At 42.5% G+C, this 17,528-nt stretch overlaps 1 protein-coding gene and 1 long non-coding RNA gene across 6 annotated transcripts in view; both read right to left on the minus strand.

Annotated features, from left to right (window-relative positions):
- The window catches only part of hlcs (holocarboxylase synthetase (biotin-(proprionyl-CoA-carboxylase (ATP-hydrolysing)) ligase)), a 150,677-nt gene extending 134,026 nt beyond the window's left edge, over window positions 1-16,651 (minus strand). For all 4 annotated transcript variants that reach the window (XM_067993277.1, XM_067993275.1, XM_067993278.1 and 1 more), the window contains exons 1-2: window positions 16,338-16,651; window positions 6,008-6,157 (exon numbers count right to left, since the gene is read on the minus strand). In XM_067993277.1, the coding sequence (XP_067849378.1) occupies window positions 6,008-6,157; window positions 16,338-16,565 (378 nt within the window). In that variant the 5' untranslated portion in view covers window positions 16,566-16,651. The remainder of the gene's footprint in view (window positions 1-6,007; window positions 6,158-16,337) is intronic.
- On the minus strand, window positions 10,944-16,320 carry LOC137327449 (uncharacterized). Of its 2 annotated transcripts, none has more exons than XR_010964486.1 (3): window positions 12,385-16,320; window positions 12,146-12,297; window positions 10,944-12,056 (listed from the first exon to the last, which is right to left on the minus strand). It is a non-coding gene; the product is annotated as an uncharacterized lncRNA (long non-coding RNA). The 2 variants fall into 2 exon arrangements; XR_010964485.1 differs by having other exon boundaries at window positions 12,146-12,309.
- Window positions 16,652-17,528: the final 877 nt, after the last annotated feature.

The raw sequence follows: 17,528 nt of genomic DNA on the forward strand, positions 1-17,528 counted from the left end.
TCCTAACTCCTTAAACTCTGCCTGCAGAACCTCATCCCTCTTTCTACCTATGTCGTTGGTACCGATATGGACCACGACCTTTGGCTGTTCACGCCCCCTCCCCTCCCCAGAATGTTCTGCAGCCGCTCAGTGACATCCATGACCCTGGCACCAGGGAGGCAACATACCATCCACGAATCATGTCTGCGGCCGCAGAAATGCCTGTCTTCTCCCTAACAAAGGAATCCACAATCACTATTGCTCTCCTGACCTTACTCCTCCCCCCCGTCCAGCTGAGCTATCCATGGTACTGTGGACTTGGCTCTGGCTGCACTCCCCAGAGGAACCCTCTCCCTCACCAGTAATGAATACCAGTTGGAGAGTGAAATGAAGAGAAAAGTGAAACTAGAGAAGAGAAAAATAGAATAAATGGGATTGGATATAAAGAATTGGGGGGAGGGAGAAAAAGGGAAACAACAATGGGGTTGAGAAAAAGAAAGAGGGAGAGAAAGGAAGAGAAACAGAAGTGGAAACATATGAACAGAAGGATAAGGAAAGGCCATTTGGCCTTTCAAGCCCGCCCCATTCCAATACAGTTGATCACACACACAATATACCCAACCCTTAACCATATCTTTTCCTAATACCAGGAAACAACCTATAGCCACTTCAGGAACCCAGCCAAATTTCTCTCTGATGCCTATAGCAATCAACCAAAACTCCAGGAGATAGCGAAGGCCCATTGTCCATTATCATCCCACATAATTGACTTACATTCTATAAGTGGAAATGTCCTCTTCATTAAGGAACTTGTCAAGTTGCCTTTTAAAGGACAGCGGCAAAGTCACATACACATTTTGGTAGTTCCAGTGGGTAACGACCCTCTAAAATGAAATGCTTCCTGACATCTAACCTAAAACTTTGCCTAAAGATTTTTATGCAATTAGTGGGTGGCTTCCACAGAGGAGAGTGAAGCCCAATAGTGCTTGAGGTTGTCCAGCCAAAACTATCGATGGATGGCTAAGCCAGCTGTAGGCCAGGTGCCACGTGCTAGTGAGTATAGGAACAGGAGAATAGACAGGATGAATGCGTGGCTGCAGGGATGGTGTAGGAGGGAGGGATTTAGATTCCTGGGACATTGGGACCGGTTCTGGGGAAGGTGGGACCTGTACAAGCGTGACGGGTTACACCCGAGCAGGACCGGGACCAATGTCCTCGCGGGGGTGTTTGCTAGTGCTGTTGGGGAAGGTTTAAACTAGAGTGGCAAGGGGATGGGAACCTGAGCAGGGAGTCAGAAGGGAATAAAGTTGAGAGCAGCAAGAGAGGGGAAGACCCAGGGGAAATCTACAATACAAATAGTACAAACAGTTGTTCAAGAACATGTGAAAGGGAAAAGCGTCGAGCAGCAGAAAGAAAGTGTACTTTAGGCACGACAGATAAAATAAAAACTAGAAGGCGCAAGGCGATTAACCCAGCATCAAAGCTGTGGCAGGGGTTTGGGAACCTGAGCAGGGAGACAGAGGAAAGCGTGTCAGGAAGGGACAGAAGGTATGGAGTAAAAGGCAGAGTGTTAAAAAAGGAAAAAGCAGGAACTAAGTGTCACAAAACATATTTGAAAGTTCTTTATCTGAATGCACGTAGCATTCGTAACAAAATGGACAAGTTAATGGCACAAATAACTACGTATGGGTATGATCTTGTGGCCATTACAGAAACATGGCTGCAGGGTGACAACGACTGGGAATTAAATATGCCAGGGTATTTAACAATCAGGAAGGACAGGCAGGAAGGAAGGGGAGGTGGGGTGGCTATGTTAATAAAGGAAGGAATCACTGTAATACAGAGAAATGATATTGGGACAAAAGATCAGGACAATGAAACAGTTTGGGTAGAGATAAGGAATAATAAGGGGAAAAAAACACTAGTGGGCGTAGTATATAGGCCTCCTAATAGTTGCAACTCTGCTGGAAGAAGTATTAATCAGGAAATAGTCGGGGCATGTAATAAGGGAACAGCAATAATTATGGGGGATTTTAACTATCATATTAACTGGACAAATCAAATTGGGCAGGGCAGCCTTGAGGAAGAGTTTATTGAGTGTATTAGGGATGGATTTCTTGAGCAGTATGTAACTGATCCTACAAGGGGGCAGGCAACCTTGGACCTGGTCCTGTGTAATGAGCCAGGATTAATTAAGGATCTTGAGCAATAATCCCCTTGGAATGAGCGACCATGACATGGTTACATTCCATATCCAATTAGAGGGTGAGAAGGTTGGTTCTCAAACAAGCGTACTGAGCTTGAATAAAGGAGACTATGATGGTATGAGAGCAGAATTGATTGAAGTGGACTGGGAAAATAGATTAAAGGGTAAGACGGTACATGAACAGTGGTGTTCATTTAAGGAGTTATTTTACAACTTTCAAAAAAAATATATTCCACTGAGGAAAAAAGGGTGTAAAAGAAATGACAGCCATCCGTGGCTAAGTAAAGAAATTTAGGATAGTATCCAACTAAAAACAAGGACATATAAGGTAGCCAAACTTAGTGGAAGGATAGAAGATTGGGAAGTCTTCAAAAGACAGCAAAAAGTAACTAAAGGATTGATTAAGACAGGGAAGATAGATTATGAAAATAAATTAGCAAAAAATATAGAAACAAATAGCAAGAGTTTCTACAGTTATATAAAAAGAAAAGGGGTGGCGAAGGCAAACGTAGGTCCCTTAGAGGATGAGACCGGGAAATTAATGGTGGGAAACATGGAGATGGCAAAAATGCTGAACAAATATTTTGTTTCAGTCTTTATGGTGGAGGACACTAAGAATATCCCAACACTGGACAAACAGGGGGCTCTAGGGGGGGGTGGGGAGGAGCTTAATACGATTAAAATCACTAAGGAATTGGTACTCAGTAAATTAATGGGACTCAAGGCGGATAAATCCCCTGGACCTGATGGCTTACATCCCAGGGTCTTGAGGGAAGTGGCAGTAGGGATTGTGGATGCTTTGGTAATAATTTTCCAAAATTCTCTGGACTCGGCAAAGGTCCCGGCAGATTGGAAAACTGCTAATGTAACGCCCTTATTTAAAAAAGGTAGTAGGCAGAAGGCTGGAAATTATAGACCAGTTAACCGAACATCTGTGGTGGGTAAAATTTTGGAGTCTATTATTAAGGAGACAGTAGCGGAACATTTGGACAAAGTTAGCATGGCTTTATGAAGGGGAAGTCATGTCTGACAAATTTGCTTGAGTTCTTTGAGGACATAACGTACAGGGTGGATAAAGGGGAACCAGTGGACGTAGTGTATTTAGACTTCCAGAAGGCATTCGACAAGGTGCCACATAAAAGATTATTGCTCAAGATAAAGAATCACTGGATTGGGGGTAATATTCTGGCATGGGTGGAGGATTGGTTATCTAACAGGAAGCAGAGAGTTGGGGTAAATGGTTCATTCTCGGACTGGCAACCTGTAGCCAGTGGTGTTCCGCAGGAGTCGGTGTTGGGTCCCCAACTCTTTACAATCTATATTAACGATTTGGAGGAGGGGATCGAGTGTAACATATCAAAGCTTGCAGAAGATACAAAGACGGGAGGGAAAGTAGAGAGTGAGGGGGACATAAAAAACCTACAAGGGGATATAGACAGGCTGGGTGAGTGGGCAGAGATTTGGCAGATGCAATACAATATTGGAAAATGTGAGGTTATGCACTTTGGCAGGAAAAATCGGAGAGCAAGTTATTATCTCAATGGTGAGAAACTGGAAAGTACTGCAGTACAAAGGGATCTGGGGGTCCTAGTGCAAGAAAATCAAAAAGTTAGTATGCAGGTGCAGCAGGTGATCAAGAAGGCCAACGAAATGTTGGCTTTTATTGCTAGGGGGATAGAATATAAAAACAGGGAGGTATTGCTGCAGTTATATAAGGTATTGGTGAGACCGCACCTGGAATACTACATACAGTTTTGGTCTCCATACTTAAGAAAAGACATACTTGCTCTCGAGGCAGTACAAAGAAGGTTCACTCGGTTAATCCTGGGGATGAGGGGGCGGACATATGAGGAGAGGTGGAGAAAATTGGGACTCTACTCATTGGAGTTCAGAAGAATGAGAGGCGATCTTATTGAAACATATAAGATTGTGAAGGGGCTTGATCGGGTGGATGCGGTAAGGATGTTCCCAAGGATGGGTGAAACTAGAACTAGGGGGCATAATCTTAGAATAAGGGGCTGCTCTTTCAAAACTGAGATGAGGAGAAACTTCTTCACTCAGAGGGTAATAGGTCTGTGGAATTTGCTGCCCCAGGAAGCTGTGGAAGCTACATCATTAAATAAATTTAAAACAAAAATAGACAGTTTCCTAGAAGTAAGGGGAATTAGGGGTTACGGGGAGGTTAGGATCAGATCAGCCATGATCTTACTGAATGGCGGAGCAGGCTCGAGGGGCCAATTGGCCTACTCCTGCTCCTATTTCTTACGTTCTTATGTTCTTATACACTCAAGACTGCACTTCTTGGGCTTGAGGGTGTGACTATGGTAGCCATATTAGGGAAACAACTGGGATGGGAGACAGTAAAGGTTTTGCTAGCCAAGGGCATCAAAGGTGGAGGTGAGAGAGAAGTTGAGCAAACGAACAACTGCACAATTATTGTGTTGAATGGAGGGACAAAGGCTATGCAGTTAGGAGTTTGAGAGTGCAATTCTAACTGATTGACCTCGGAGAGGTTTTTCCAGGGCCAGATACATAAGGAAGTGGTGTTGGAAAGGGGTAGGGGGATAGAAGTGGTGAGGGGTAGAAAGAAGTGGTTGGAGATATGATCAAGACCATGGGTGTAGAAAGGTCATGGACGCTGTACTGTCAGACTGTTTATCCAACATCCGGTCTTGGATGAGCTGCAATTTCCTCCAGCTACAAAAGCCATACTCTCGCCACTGACTCCATTGCTCTTCCTGGCCAATACCTCAAGCTGAACCAGACTCTTTTCACTCTCGATGTCCTATTCGACCCAGAGTTGAGCTCTTGACCCCAGATCCCTTCCATTGCTAAGACCGCCTACTTCTACCTCCATAACATTGCCTACGCCTACTTCTACCCCTACATCAGCTCATCTCCTTCATCCATACTTTTGTTACCTCCACACTAAATTACTCAAATGGCCAGCATCCCGTCCTTTGCACTCCATAAGCTTCAGCTTATCCAAAGCTGCTGACCGTATCCAATTCCAACACCAATTCCCGCTTGCCCATCATTCCTGTCCTTGGTGACCTACAATGGCTTCCAATCTGCTAACACCTCAAAATTAAAATTCTCATCCTTGTGTCTAAATCCCTCCATGGCCTCACCCCTCCCCATCTCTGTAACCCCCTCCAGCACTACAACCGCCCCCCCCCCCTCCCCATTAAACTCTCCATTCCTCTGACTCCGGCCTCTTGTGCATTCCCCTTCCCTTACCATTGGCGGCCATGCCTTAGGCTGCCAAGGCCTCACGCTGTGGAATTCCCTCCATAAATTCCTCCACTTCTCCTTTAAGGCCCTCCTTAAAACCACCTCTTTGACTAAGGTTTTGGTTACCCCTTCTAATGTTTCTTTGGTGTCTATTTTTTTGTTTACGTTTCTATGAAGCACCTTGGATGTTTTTCTACATTAAAAACTCTACATAAATGGAAGTCACTGTTGTCTGCGCTCTTGGGAAATGGTCTATTTAGATTTCATTCTTTTGCTTTGTTGAGTAGGAGCCAAGTAAGCATTGTGATTTTTTCAACTGGTGAGTAGCTTAGAGAACCTTTGCTATGAACCAACCGAGATCATTCTAAAATCCTCAGACTACTTCCTTATCACACCTGAATATCTATTATTTTCTATACTACCACCTTATAGATATTTAGAGAACATAGAGACAACAAAAAGATGAACAAACTACAATTTAAAGAAAATCCAACTTCAAAATGCCCACTTTCACCAAACAAGATGTAGATCTTGCAGTATAAAATGATCCTCATGATTAAAAATTGTTTATAAAATGAAGCAACTTACCTTTTCTGAAGAAACAGAGATTGGATCAAAACTGGCATTTCCCAAGACAGCTTCTATCATAAAGGTTACTCGCTGTGCACGCTGTTTGTGTTCAGGACTAGCTATCGCAGGCTCAAAGAGCAGTGACCATTTACTCAAGTCATCACAAAGCTGAAATATTGGTACAAAAAAACATAATAAGGAAACTGTAGGCAATAGCTAGTGATACAACTTCAAAGTTTATCAGGCTGCTCATCAACAAATGTATCTATTACAAAGCTTGTAGGTGGATCTAACCAAAGCTGACATCCTAATCAGAGAATACAAAAATGTACTGAAGCTGCCCAAATTGGACAGCTTATCAAAAAAAACTAGAAGGAAACATTCGATGGAACACAAGGCCTTCCTTTCCACCTTTCTAACCAGTTTCCACACTTTCCACAGCACTAAAATAGCCCTAAACAAAGTCACAAATGACATTCTCGGACGGTGACCATAATGCATTATCCCTCCTTGTTCTCCTCGAGCAATCTGCAGCCTCTGACAAAGTCAACACCATCCTTGCCAACACTTCCTCTCTGTAGTTCAGTTCTGTGGGACTGCTCTCGCTTGGATCCATTCTTTTCAGTCCAATCACAGCATTGGCCCCTTCCTCAGCTATATGCTGCCCCTTAGCGACATTATCCACAGGCATGGAGTCAGCGTCTACACGTACACCGATGACACCTAATTCCACCTCACCGACACCTCTCTTTACCTTCCCACTGCTTGTCAGACATGAGTCTCAACTTCCTCCAACTAAACATTGAGATTACAGAAGCCACTGATTTTGCTGCTTTGCCACTGACACCATTCCCCTCCCAGCCACTGTCTCAAGCTGTATCAAACTGTTTGCAACCTCAATATCCTATTCATCCCTAATCTGAGTTTCCAACCTGTGTCCTCAAGACGCTATTACTCCAATATTCTCCTTGCCGGCATCTCATCCTCCACCCGCTCTAATCTATAGCTCACCTATAACTTTGCTACCTGTATGCGACATGCCAAATTCTACTCACAATCCCTGTGTTCACTGGCATACATTGGCTCCCAGTGTCTCAAATTTAAAATTCTTGGTCTTATCTTTAAATCCCCCCATGGCCTTGACAGTCCCTCCTCCCGTCACCATAACCTCCTCCAGCCCTGCACCCCCTCCTCAAACTCTCTATTCCCTTGACTCCGATCTCTTGTGCACCTTCTCTCTGTTTACCTCAACTTTGGCACCCATGCATCATTCGCCTACTCTCTGGAATTTATTCTCTAAAGCCCACTGCCTCTCCACTTCCCTCTCCTTCTTCAACATCCCTCTTAAAACCCACCTCTTCAACCAAGCATTTGTTCACCCTCCTAATCAGTCCTTTTTTGGCTTGGCATCCGTTTTCTCCAACACGTCTGTGAAGCACTTCGGGATATTTTTCTTATGTTAAAGGCACTATATAAATGCAAGTGGTTGCCATTGACTGAAGTATTCCACAGTAACACCATAGCACAGCCCAATGGTCCTCCAACACGCACCAGCTCTAGCAAAATTATTCATTTGAGTTATAATCACCTAAACAAATTGATCATTCTACCTTTCTAGAAATATGAAAAGTAGCTCAAATTTCCAGACCACACAAAGAATAAATAACTATTACTCCTAAAACATATATCAGAGCGGACCATTTCCTGGGGTTTCAATTACCCTATAATAAAGCCACCATACTTTATGTTTCTGTAACACAAAATTCATAAATTGCCAGCAGAGTGCAGCTTCAGAAAAAACATTAGACTTAAAAAAGGACAAACTCGTCCAAATAAAATAGATGATTTCATATGCACCCTTTAGGAACCTGTTTGATTTCAGTCTTTGCCCCCTCTCGAGGAAATATATGTGCGTGTTTCAATTATTGTAGCACCTTGTCAACTCATCTTCCACTGTCATTACAGACATCAACCCAACACCAGAACTTGCTTTAGAACACCACAATAAACTGCTGGCACTCCACCACTCTATATTCATACAAAGCAGAGCTCTGTGCACCCATGATTAAGACAAATGGAGCTCTGTCCATCAACATTAGAACTCTACCGACGCTCTTGATGTTTGTGAAGAGCTGACTGCCCTGTTGGCTCTCTGCTAGGATTAAAAATATAGATCTTTTTAAACTTTAACAACATCCCAATGTCTCAGAGGCAAATTTGCTGTCTCTAAGCCATACAAAAAGGCTTCAATTTCTATCCTGATCAATGCTGACTTAGTTGATCTCAGTGTGGTCAGTTGGTCACAGCCCCAGTGGGTTAGGGTAGGGAAAAATTCAGCTAGGGTTTCTGCTTCTACTGGAAGCGTGCACGTATGGAGTGAAGACGAAATTGGGCTCGGCTATCATGTTGATCACAGTGGGACAGGCTGCCAACATCACACATGAATAATGGCCACTTGGATAAGATAAAAGAGACTTATAGAACTGTACCACAGTGCTAGTGTCTATGCCTTCAGGAAGGGAAGGTGGAAGAAAATTTAACATTCATTTAAAAACTGACATTTAAAAAGATTGTTTTGCACTGGTTGCAGTTATACTGCAGTGTGAAGCTCAATTAGTTTCAAACTACCTCAGAATTGTCTCACACCAATTCCCAAAATTTGGATGGCAGTGTTCATCAATCCAGAAACCACAGCATCCATCACTGATCTAAAAGGTGAGCATGGAACTAGCAAAACCATTACTGGGTTAAAGGTTATGAATCAAAACTACTCTATCTAGGAAAGTAAAACACACTTGAATTATTTTATTAAAGTGAAACCTTCTCCCATACTGGTAGTTTATCCATTATATTTCCAATCTAAGTGACAGCTTGGTAGCCAGAGTCAGACAATTATGGATTCAAGCCCCATCCTAGAACTTGAGCACAAACTAGGCTGACACCCCAGTGTGGTACCGAGGTGATACTGTCCTTCAGATATGATGTTAAATAAAAAAGTCCATCTGTCTGTTCAGTGATTAAGGTGGACGTTAAAGATCCCACGGCATTATTCAAAGAGGAGCGCAGAGAGTTTTAGCACCTTAGCCAAATTCAACTACAATCACCAAAACAAAACAGATTAACTCGTCATTCACCTCAACTGCAGAACCTTGCCATGTTCAAAATGGCTGCTGTACTTGCCTCAATAAGTCACTACACTCCAAATTCATTGAGAGAAGTAATTTGGGATGTTAATCGACTCACTCATCACTTGAAAATAAAACTTACTTGGCAAATTATTTTTCATATTGGTTGGATTAAAAGAAAAGCTGACCGCTGACACAAATGAGGTGAGCTCTGAACAGTTCCCATTTTACTACTTGATGTGGTTTAACTCCATAAATTCTATAAAAGCTGCAGCAGCTCATTTAAGATGATCAGCTGTTCTTCTTTCATTCCTCTCCAGAACTACAATATCTATTTTAACTGGCAATTGTTTAACTCATTGTAAAATATAATTTTTTTTTAAATCACGTTGTTTTGAGAGTGGCATTCAATAAATGGCATTGAATATTCCAGAAATTTCAAAAATAGATTTCAGATTTTTATTCTTTTAATCAACAAAAGTGGACAAAAAATATTAGGTATCATCACCAAGAAGACGTGACGTAGCAAGTTCGATGTCACAGATTTTTTGGATAATTTTTCCACTGAAAGGAATTTGGAAAAAAAGTTACTTTAATGTTGGATTTTTAAAAGCACAGGGTAGTGAAACAAGATTAAAAAAGGCTAGGATGATAAATATTTAAGATGCTAATGAGCTATCTTAGATATTGTTTCCCCCTAGACTGTAAATTAGAAATTCTTTACCCTATCTCTGCAATTGAAAACCACAAGACATCCATTGTATGGAAACATCATTCTTGTCAGCAATAGGGCTGTTTTCATTATCCCTATCCACTCAGTGATAGAAGTAATCAATATAATGACTGTGATCCTTTTTTTGGCCAATGAGAGAGAGAGAGAGCTACATAAGTTGGCAGAGGGTTTCTGAACCAGGATGATGTGCAGGCAGTCAAGTTTTTACACAAAGCTGCCAGGGTTGTTGCTGAGACTAAGTGGTCAGAAATACTGGAGAAACAGTTTGAAGACATCTAATTTAAGCCAAGATGGCCTACTGCTGTGGAGGAGCATGGTAGTTTCTTTATTATGTATCATTATGCAATGATAAGTTGTACTATTTGAATTAAGTGAGTCTGATCATAACTGCTGATATGTATGTTCACCTTATGGTGAAATAAAGCAGCTTTTTGATTTATACCAGGCCTCGTCTCACCAAATGTTTTTGTTCAGTCCGCCTTCAGAGATATTAAAGCACTCACGAGAAAGATACGCATATCCAATCCAGATCACAAGGTGATGCTACTATTACCTCCCTGGGTTACGATAGTGTGCAAGTAGATATAGGGCAGTGTGAGTCAACTCCCATAAAAGTCAAAGCAAAATATTGCAGATGCTGGAAATCTGAAACAAAAACAAAGTGCTGAAAACAGTCAGCAAGTCAGGTAGCATCTGTAAAGAAAGGAAAAATGTTGACGCTTCAGGCATAACCCTTCATCGGAACCAATGAAGAGTTATGCCTGAAATGTCAACATTTTTCCTTTCTTTACGGATACTGCCAACTTGCTGAGTGTTTACAGCATTTTCTGTTTTTGTCCCAATAAAAGTACGATGCTCAGACCATTTACAGGCGTAACTGATGCCAGTGAACCCAAGAAGGTATCCACGGCAGACCCTGATTTTTAACATGTGAAAATATGGCTGCCTCACAACCTAGGGCAGAGGTGTCCAACCTTTTGGAGCAAGGGTTATATCCACATGCTGCAATCAGTAAGTGGACCACATATGATTAAAATGCTTTGGGGTCAGTCAGAATTATGATTAAACTAAATCCAACAATTGCTTTCTTTTCTAATATATATGCACATTTATTGAACAAACATTCACACACACTTTTCACAATATTAGTTTAACATACAAGACCTTGGCTTTATATTTACAAAATAACATATCTACATTTATTGGACAACCATTTGTCACACGATGTAATGCTCATTGAATAATGGTGGGTTATTCGATATGTTGTAAGTCAGTTTATTAATGAGATCTGAGTTTACTTCTCCTTCACCGGGGCATTCATTCACGGTGCCAACTTTGTTGTCAACAATCAAAGATTGTCCTGAAGATGTTCAGGAATGAGCCTTGAGCATAAGTGGGACTTCTGCAGATTCATTTGTGACAATATTTTTTCCTAACATATATGTGCTGCTAATTAATGATGGCACATACTAGCACATCCCTGCAGCTCCCCAAACTCTTCAGGAGGGTACTTACAGGATGCAGGCACACCCACATTAAGCCTGCTCTTCATTGCATTCGAGTTCAATCAATTCCATTTAAATCTCTGGTCAATATTGACAGTAAAGTGTTTTCAAACACCTCCATCCCTGGCATTCTGTCACTGACTCTTGGAAACAGCAGAAAAACTCTCATGCTGCACTTCTCACCACTGTCGTGTAATGGCCACAATTAATCAGCCTCTGCAGCTTCTTTTCAATGGCAGCACAAGGGAAAGTGTGACATCTCACCAGGAGCCAAATTGCTTTCAAAGAGCCAGAGCTTATCTCAAAAGCGTGTGCATGGCTCAATAGCAACCTCTTGATGAGAATATTCCAGTGCTCTGAAGACCGCTAGAAATATAATGTCCATCAGCCACGTCTCATTGCAGAGCTCTGGTAGTGATCTTTTCTTCTGCTCCATGAAGAGGTGTATTTTGTGATGCAACTCAAAGATCTGTTTTGAGTACCATGCAATCATGAGCCAGCATGTGTCATTTTGTTACAGGTCCTTATACTTTGCATTTAACTCCTGCAACAGATTTTGAAACTGGTGGTGGTTCAGGCCTCTAGTTTCAATAAAACTGACCACTATGACGACTGCATTCACTACTGGCTACAGGTTAACCATCTGTCCGCTGAAGATTCTTGATGCACAATGCAATGGTGGTTCATTGGTTGGCTCAGTACACCTGCAATACAAATGGTGACACTGTATTTAACATTGCCTCCACTTCCACTGTTAATGGTAGCACAGGAAATAGCAAAAAACAGCACATACTTTCATCAGTCATCATCATCTTGACAAGTGCTTTAACTCCATGTCTCTCCCAAGCAAGGCTGCAGCACCATCAGTAGTCATGCTTGCAAGCTCCACCCACACCAGCTTCAGGCAGGAAATTAGCTCTTCCAGGTGCAAATGGAGTTCAGACCCTGTTAACCAAGCTATTTGCATTACTAGAAATACAATGACTTACTTTTCAATGTGGAAATTCTGAACATATTTAGCTTCATTTTTACCTTTTATGGTTCCCTGGACGGTCTCCAAAACAGCAAGTTCTTCTAACACAAAGACGAGGAGCTCGATAGTGTCCACATTGCTGCCATGTTTGTGCATTATAAGGCTGCATCATGCAAAACTCTGGGCCTTTTCAAGCATTTACCCCGTGACATCCTTTGAAAGTTGCTCCACCCTTTGCTGGATTGTGGCACTTGGTTAGCTGATGCTGACAATACTTCTCTGAACAAATACTTTTTGTCATGACTTCCACACATTGCTTCACAACAACACTAGAGAAGGGCTTTACTTCCTTTGCCATCAGGTCTGCCACAGCCAAAGGAGCTAGGGCACTGTGTGCTGTATCAATCCCAGCACACTTGAAAAGTTAAGAGTTGATTTTTCAGTTCACTAACCTCGTCACCATATAAGTCATAGAATCATAGAGCACAGAAGGCAGCCATTCTGCCTATCATGCCTGTGCTTTGAAAGAGCTATCCAATTAGCCCTACTCCCCTGCTCTTTCCCTATAGCCCTGCAATTTTTTCCTTTTGAAGTATATATCCAATTCCCTTTTGAAATTACTACTGAATCTGCTTCCACCACCCTTTCAGGCAGTGCATTCCAGATCATAACTTGCTGCGTAAAAAAGATTCTCGTCTCCCTTCTGGGTCTTTTGCCAATTACCTTAAATCTGTATCTTCTGGTTACAGACCCTCCTGCCAGTGGAAAGCATCTCCCTATTTACTCTATCAAAACCCCTCATTATTTTGAGCACCTCTATTAAATCACCCCAGCTTCTCTAGTCTCTCCACGTAACTGAAGTCCCTCATCCCTGGTACCATTCTAGTAAATCTCCTCTGCACCCTCTCCAAGGCTTTGACATTCTTCCTGAAAATATGGTGCCCAGAATTAGACACAATACTCCAGCTGGGGCCTAACCAGTGATTTTTTTTAAAGGTTCAGCATAACTTCCTTGCTTTTGTACTCTATGCCTCTATTTATAAAGCCAAAGATCTACCAAAGTTTACTTTGTATTTGGTCTCGTCTCACATTGTACTCTTAAACTGGTACATCACATTATCATGTCCTTATGTTTTCTCTTCCTCCCGCCTCAGTAATTTGCAACTAGTTGAAAAATCCTTGTGATTCTATCACACACGTAGAAAAGCCCATCAAAAGGCAAAGAGGACCCTGGGTTTTATACTTAAGAACACTGAATATAAAAGCAAGGAAGTAATTTGAATTTGTACAAGACATTGGTTAGGCCACAGTTGGAGTATTGCATATGCGAATGGATGCAGCTATTGCAGCAATCAAAAGGGCGTAGTTTCAGGTCATGGGAGACCTAATGTCAAGATTATGAAACATTTTGAGAGCGCAAATAATAAGATTGTTTCTACTGGTTGGCACATCAGTAACTCAGGATTATCACTAGAAGAATGATGGGGAAGTTATTAGAATTTTTTTCAGTTATTAGAACATGAAATGCTTTACCAAAGGTGGCTATTGCACCTGAGACTATATCATTTAAAGGGGAGTTCTGATAAAGGCCATAGACCTGAAACATTAACTCTGTTTCTCGGTCCATAAATGCTGCCTGACCTGCTGAGTGTTTCCAGCATTTTCTGTTTTTATTTCATTTAAAAAGGAGAATTGGTTAAATATTCAAAAAGAAAGAACATGAAAAGGCATGGGGAAAGGCAAAGACATGGGCTCAGTAGATGGCTCCAATTGAAGCCCAAGCATCAACACAGGCACAATGGACTTAATGGCCTCCTTCAGTGCTGTAATTACTATGATGTATGAACATACGAACAATGATGGACAGGAAAAAACCCTCTGGTCCATCCAGCCTGTCCCACACAATTCTGATACCTTGTGCATCATAATATGTACACTGTCCATCCCACCCATGTGATCTCCTAGGCAAGGCAAAAAAACAGATAAAAACCCAGGCCAATTTTCTCCGATGCCTGCTAGAATTCACAAACTAGTCAGCAAAGTTGAAGCCCATGGAATAAAGGGGGCAGTGGCAGCATGGATACGAAATTGGCTAAAAGACAGGAAACAGAGTAGTGGTGAACGGTTGTTTTTTGGACCGGAGGAAGGTCTACAGTGGTGTTCCCCAGGCATCGGTACTAGGACTACTGCTTTTCTTGTATATATTAATGACTTGGATATAGAGGGCACAATTTCAAAATTTGCAGATGAAACAAAACTTGGAAGGGTAGTGAACGGTGAGGAGGATAGTGATAGACTTCAAGAGGACATAGACAGGCTGGTGGAATGAGCGGACACGTGGCAAATGAAATTTAACGCAGACAACTGCAAACTGATACATTTTGATAGGAAGAACAAGGAGAGGAAATATAAACTAAAGGGTACAATTCTAAAGGGGATGCGGGAACAGAAGGTGGCAGGGCAGGTTGAGAAAGTGGTTAAAAAAGCATACGGGATCCTGGGTTTTATAAATAGAGGCATTGAATACAAAAGCAAGGAGGTTATGATGAACCTTTATAAACCACTGGATCGACCACAACCGAAATACTGTGTCCAATTCTGGGCACCGTACTTTAGGAAGGATGTGAAGGCCTTAGAGAGGATGCAAATGAGATTTACTAGAATGGTTCCAGGGATGAGGGACTTCAGTTACATGGGTAGACTGGAGAAGCTGGGGTTGTTTTCCTTAGAGCAGAGAAGGTTGAGGAGATTTGATAGAGGTATACAAAATCATGAGGGGGTCTAGACAGAGTAGATAGAGAGAAACTCTTCCCATTAGCAGAAGGGTTGAGGGAACCAGAGGAGACAGATTTAAGGTGATTGGCAAAAGAACCAAAGGCGACAGGAGGAAAATTTTTTTTAAAACACAGCGAGTGGTTATGATCTGGAATGCACTGCCTGAGTGGGTGGTGGAGGCAGATTCAATCGTGGCTTTCAAAAGGGAATTGGATAAGTATTTGAAGGGAAAAAACTTGCAGGGCTACGGGGAAAGGGCAGGGGAGTGGGACTAACTGGATTGCTCTTGCAGAGAGTCGGCACAGGCTCAACAGGCCAAATGGCCACCTTCTGTGCTGTAACCATTCTATGATTCTAGTCAAACTTCATTCTCAGTTAAAATCATTAGAACCATCAAATGCTCATCATCAATTATTCTATACATAATCACACATCCCAATGTTTCCTTCCTTGGTGAACTGGATACCCCATATAGGTAGAAACCCAGCAGGGCTTAATAGGCTCCCAACCAAATATTTAAGAAAGCCATCAAGTACAGCTTCTGTGCCAGATTCAAAGTGCATAGACTCCCCATATATGGACACATCCCACTTAAACAAATACAGAGAACTTATGCACAAGTTGGCAACAGCCAAGCTTAAAGACACCAAAATGTACACAAAGCACAGATAAGTTTCCTGGTCAATTTACAGACCTATGCAGCACATTATTACTATATGTATTTAGCATATTGATACCAATATGCACTATAGAGGTGGGGGGGGGGTGTCATCCTAGTGTTCAGCAATTAGCTTGTGTGATACCCTTAGTTACCTGAAATTGTTGAACCACTACCTCCAGTACTTCACCATCGCCCAAAATGCTCTCTCCAAACACAACCCAAATTTGGACGGGTAAAATCTATAACTGCACTATAAAAATGGGCAACAGATCAAAAGGGCATAGTACAAAAATGTCACACCCACCATCAGGCGTTAATAAAATCTTCGTGCCTCAAACCTAGAGTTCATACAAGGAACCCCTGTATGGCAACAGTCACACAGCACCTTGGGGGCAAAACCTAACACCAAACACACATACATCAGTGCCAAGTAATCACCAGGTCAGCGGCAAGTTTGAGAGTGCAGTTTTTTTTAAATCACAAAAAAAAAAGTTTATATATAAAAAGTGAACAAGAAAATCCTGAAACAGAATAGATTTAAAAAGTACAAAAATAAAGGCTTTGTGCACGGTTCACCTTATGGGGCTCTGCCAGGAGGAAAGCCCTATCTGCCAGTCGGACACAGACTTTCTCCTCGGTTACTGGGGGGCTGTGAGGCCGAGGCCTGGGCTCGCTGGCCGGCGGCAGGGTCATGAAGGTAAGGCTGGCACTGCGGTGGAAGCGCCGCACGGCCCGGCAGATGATCATGGCGTAGCATTTCTGTAAGCGGATCCACAGGTAGACGTAGCACAGCGTGATGAACATGGCGGCTGCGGCAACTGTACCGGCATCGCCCGCACGCTCACACCGCCGCCACTCGCTCTCATCCTCACTCCCCCTGCGCGCCTACTTCCCATAGGCCGCTTCACTCAGATCTGACTCCGCCCCCTCCGGAGCGCAGCCCCGCCCACCCCTGTACTTTCACCATTTCACCACTAGAGGGACACGACTGCAAGGTTGCAGAGGAGGTTGCGGGATTTCTATAGGTCACTCTGGGATCTTTCCTCAATGAACCAGTATGGAAGGAGACAATGGATTGCGCCAGTGCCATCAAACAAATAAAAACAAACAAAAGTGCCCCCTTTTTAGAGTGGCACAACTAAATAAAGAACTGAACCATAAAAAACAAAGGAAACTTATAAAGTGAAATAATATTACTGGTGTCCACGATGCACTCCAGTCCCTGTGGTGCTAACCAATTGCAGAAGGACAGGGGACCATGTGCAGCCCAAAGCCCTGGCTCTCCAGCCCCCAAAGCCCAGGCAGCTCAGTTCTCTTTTTGTTTTAAGTGCCATTTTGGCTCACTTTTGCCTCTGAGTAAGAGGATCATGGATTCAAACCCCATTCCAGGGGCTTGAGTGCCTAATCTAGGCTGACACTTCAGTGTAGGAAGTGCTGTATTGTTGGAGGCGCCCTATTGCAGATGAGATATTAAAGTGAGGTCCTGTCTGCCTGCTGAGGTGGGTGTAAACGATCTCTGCCACCATTCGAAGAAGAGCAGGGGAGCTCTTTTGGTGTCCTAATTAACATTTATCACTCAACCAACGTCACCAAATCTGATTAACTGGTCATTTATTTAATTGCTGTTTGTGTCACCTTGCTATGCAGACAGTGGATACCACATTTGTCTACATCACAACAGTAACTACACTTCATAGGTTGTGAAGCACTTTGGAGCATCTTGAGGACATAAAAGGCACTATATAAATGCAAGTTATTTTCTTTATT

The sequence above is a fragment of the Heptranchias perlo genome, chromosome 11, assembly GCF_035084215.1.
Source record: "Heptranchias perlo isolate sHepPer1 chromosome 11, sHepPer1.hap1, whole genome shotgun sequence".
Taxonomy (NCBI): domain Eukaryota; kingdom Metazoa; phylum Chordata; class Chondrichthyes; order Hexanchiformes; family Hexanchidae; genus Heptranchias; species Heptranchias perlo.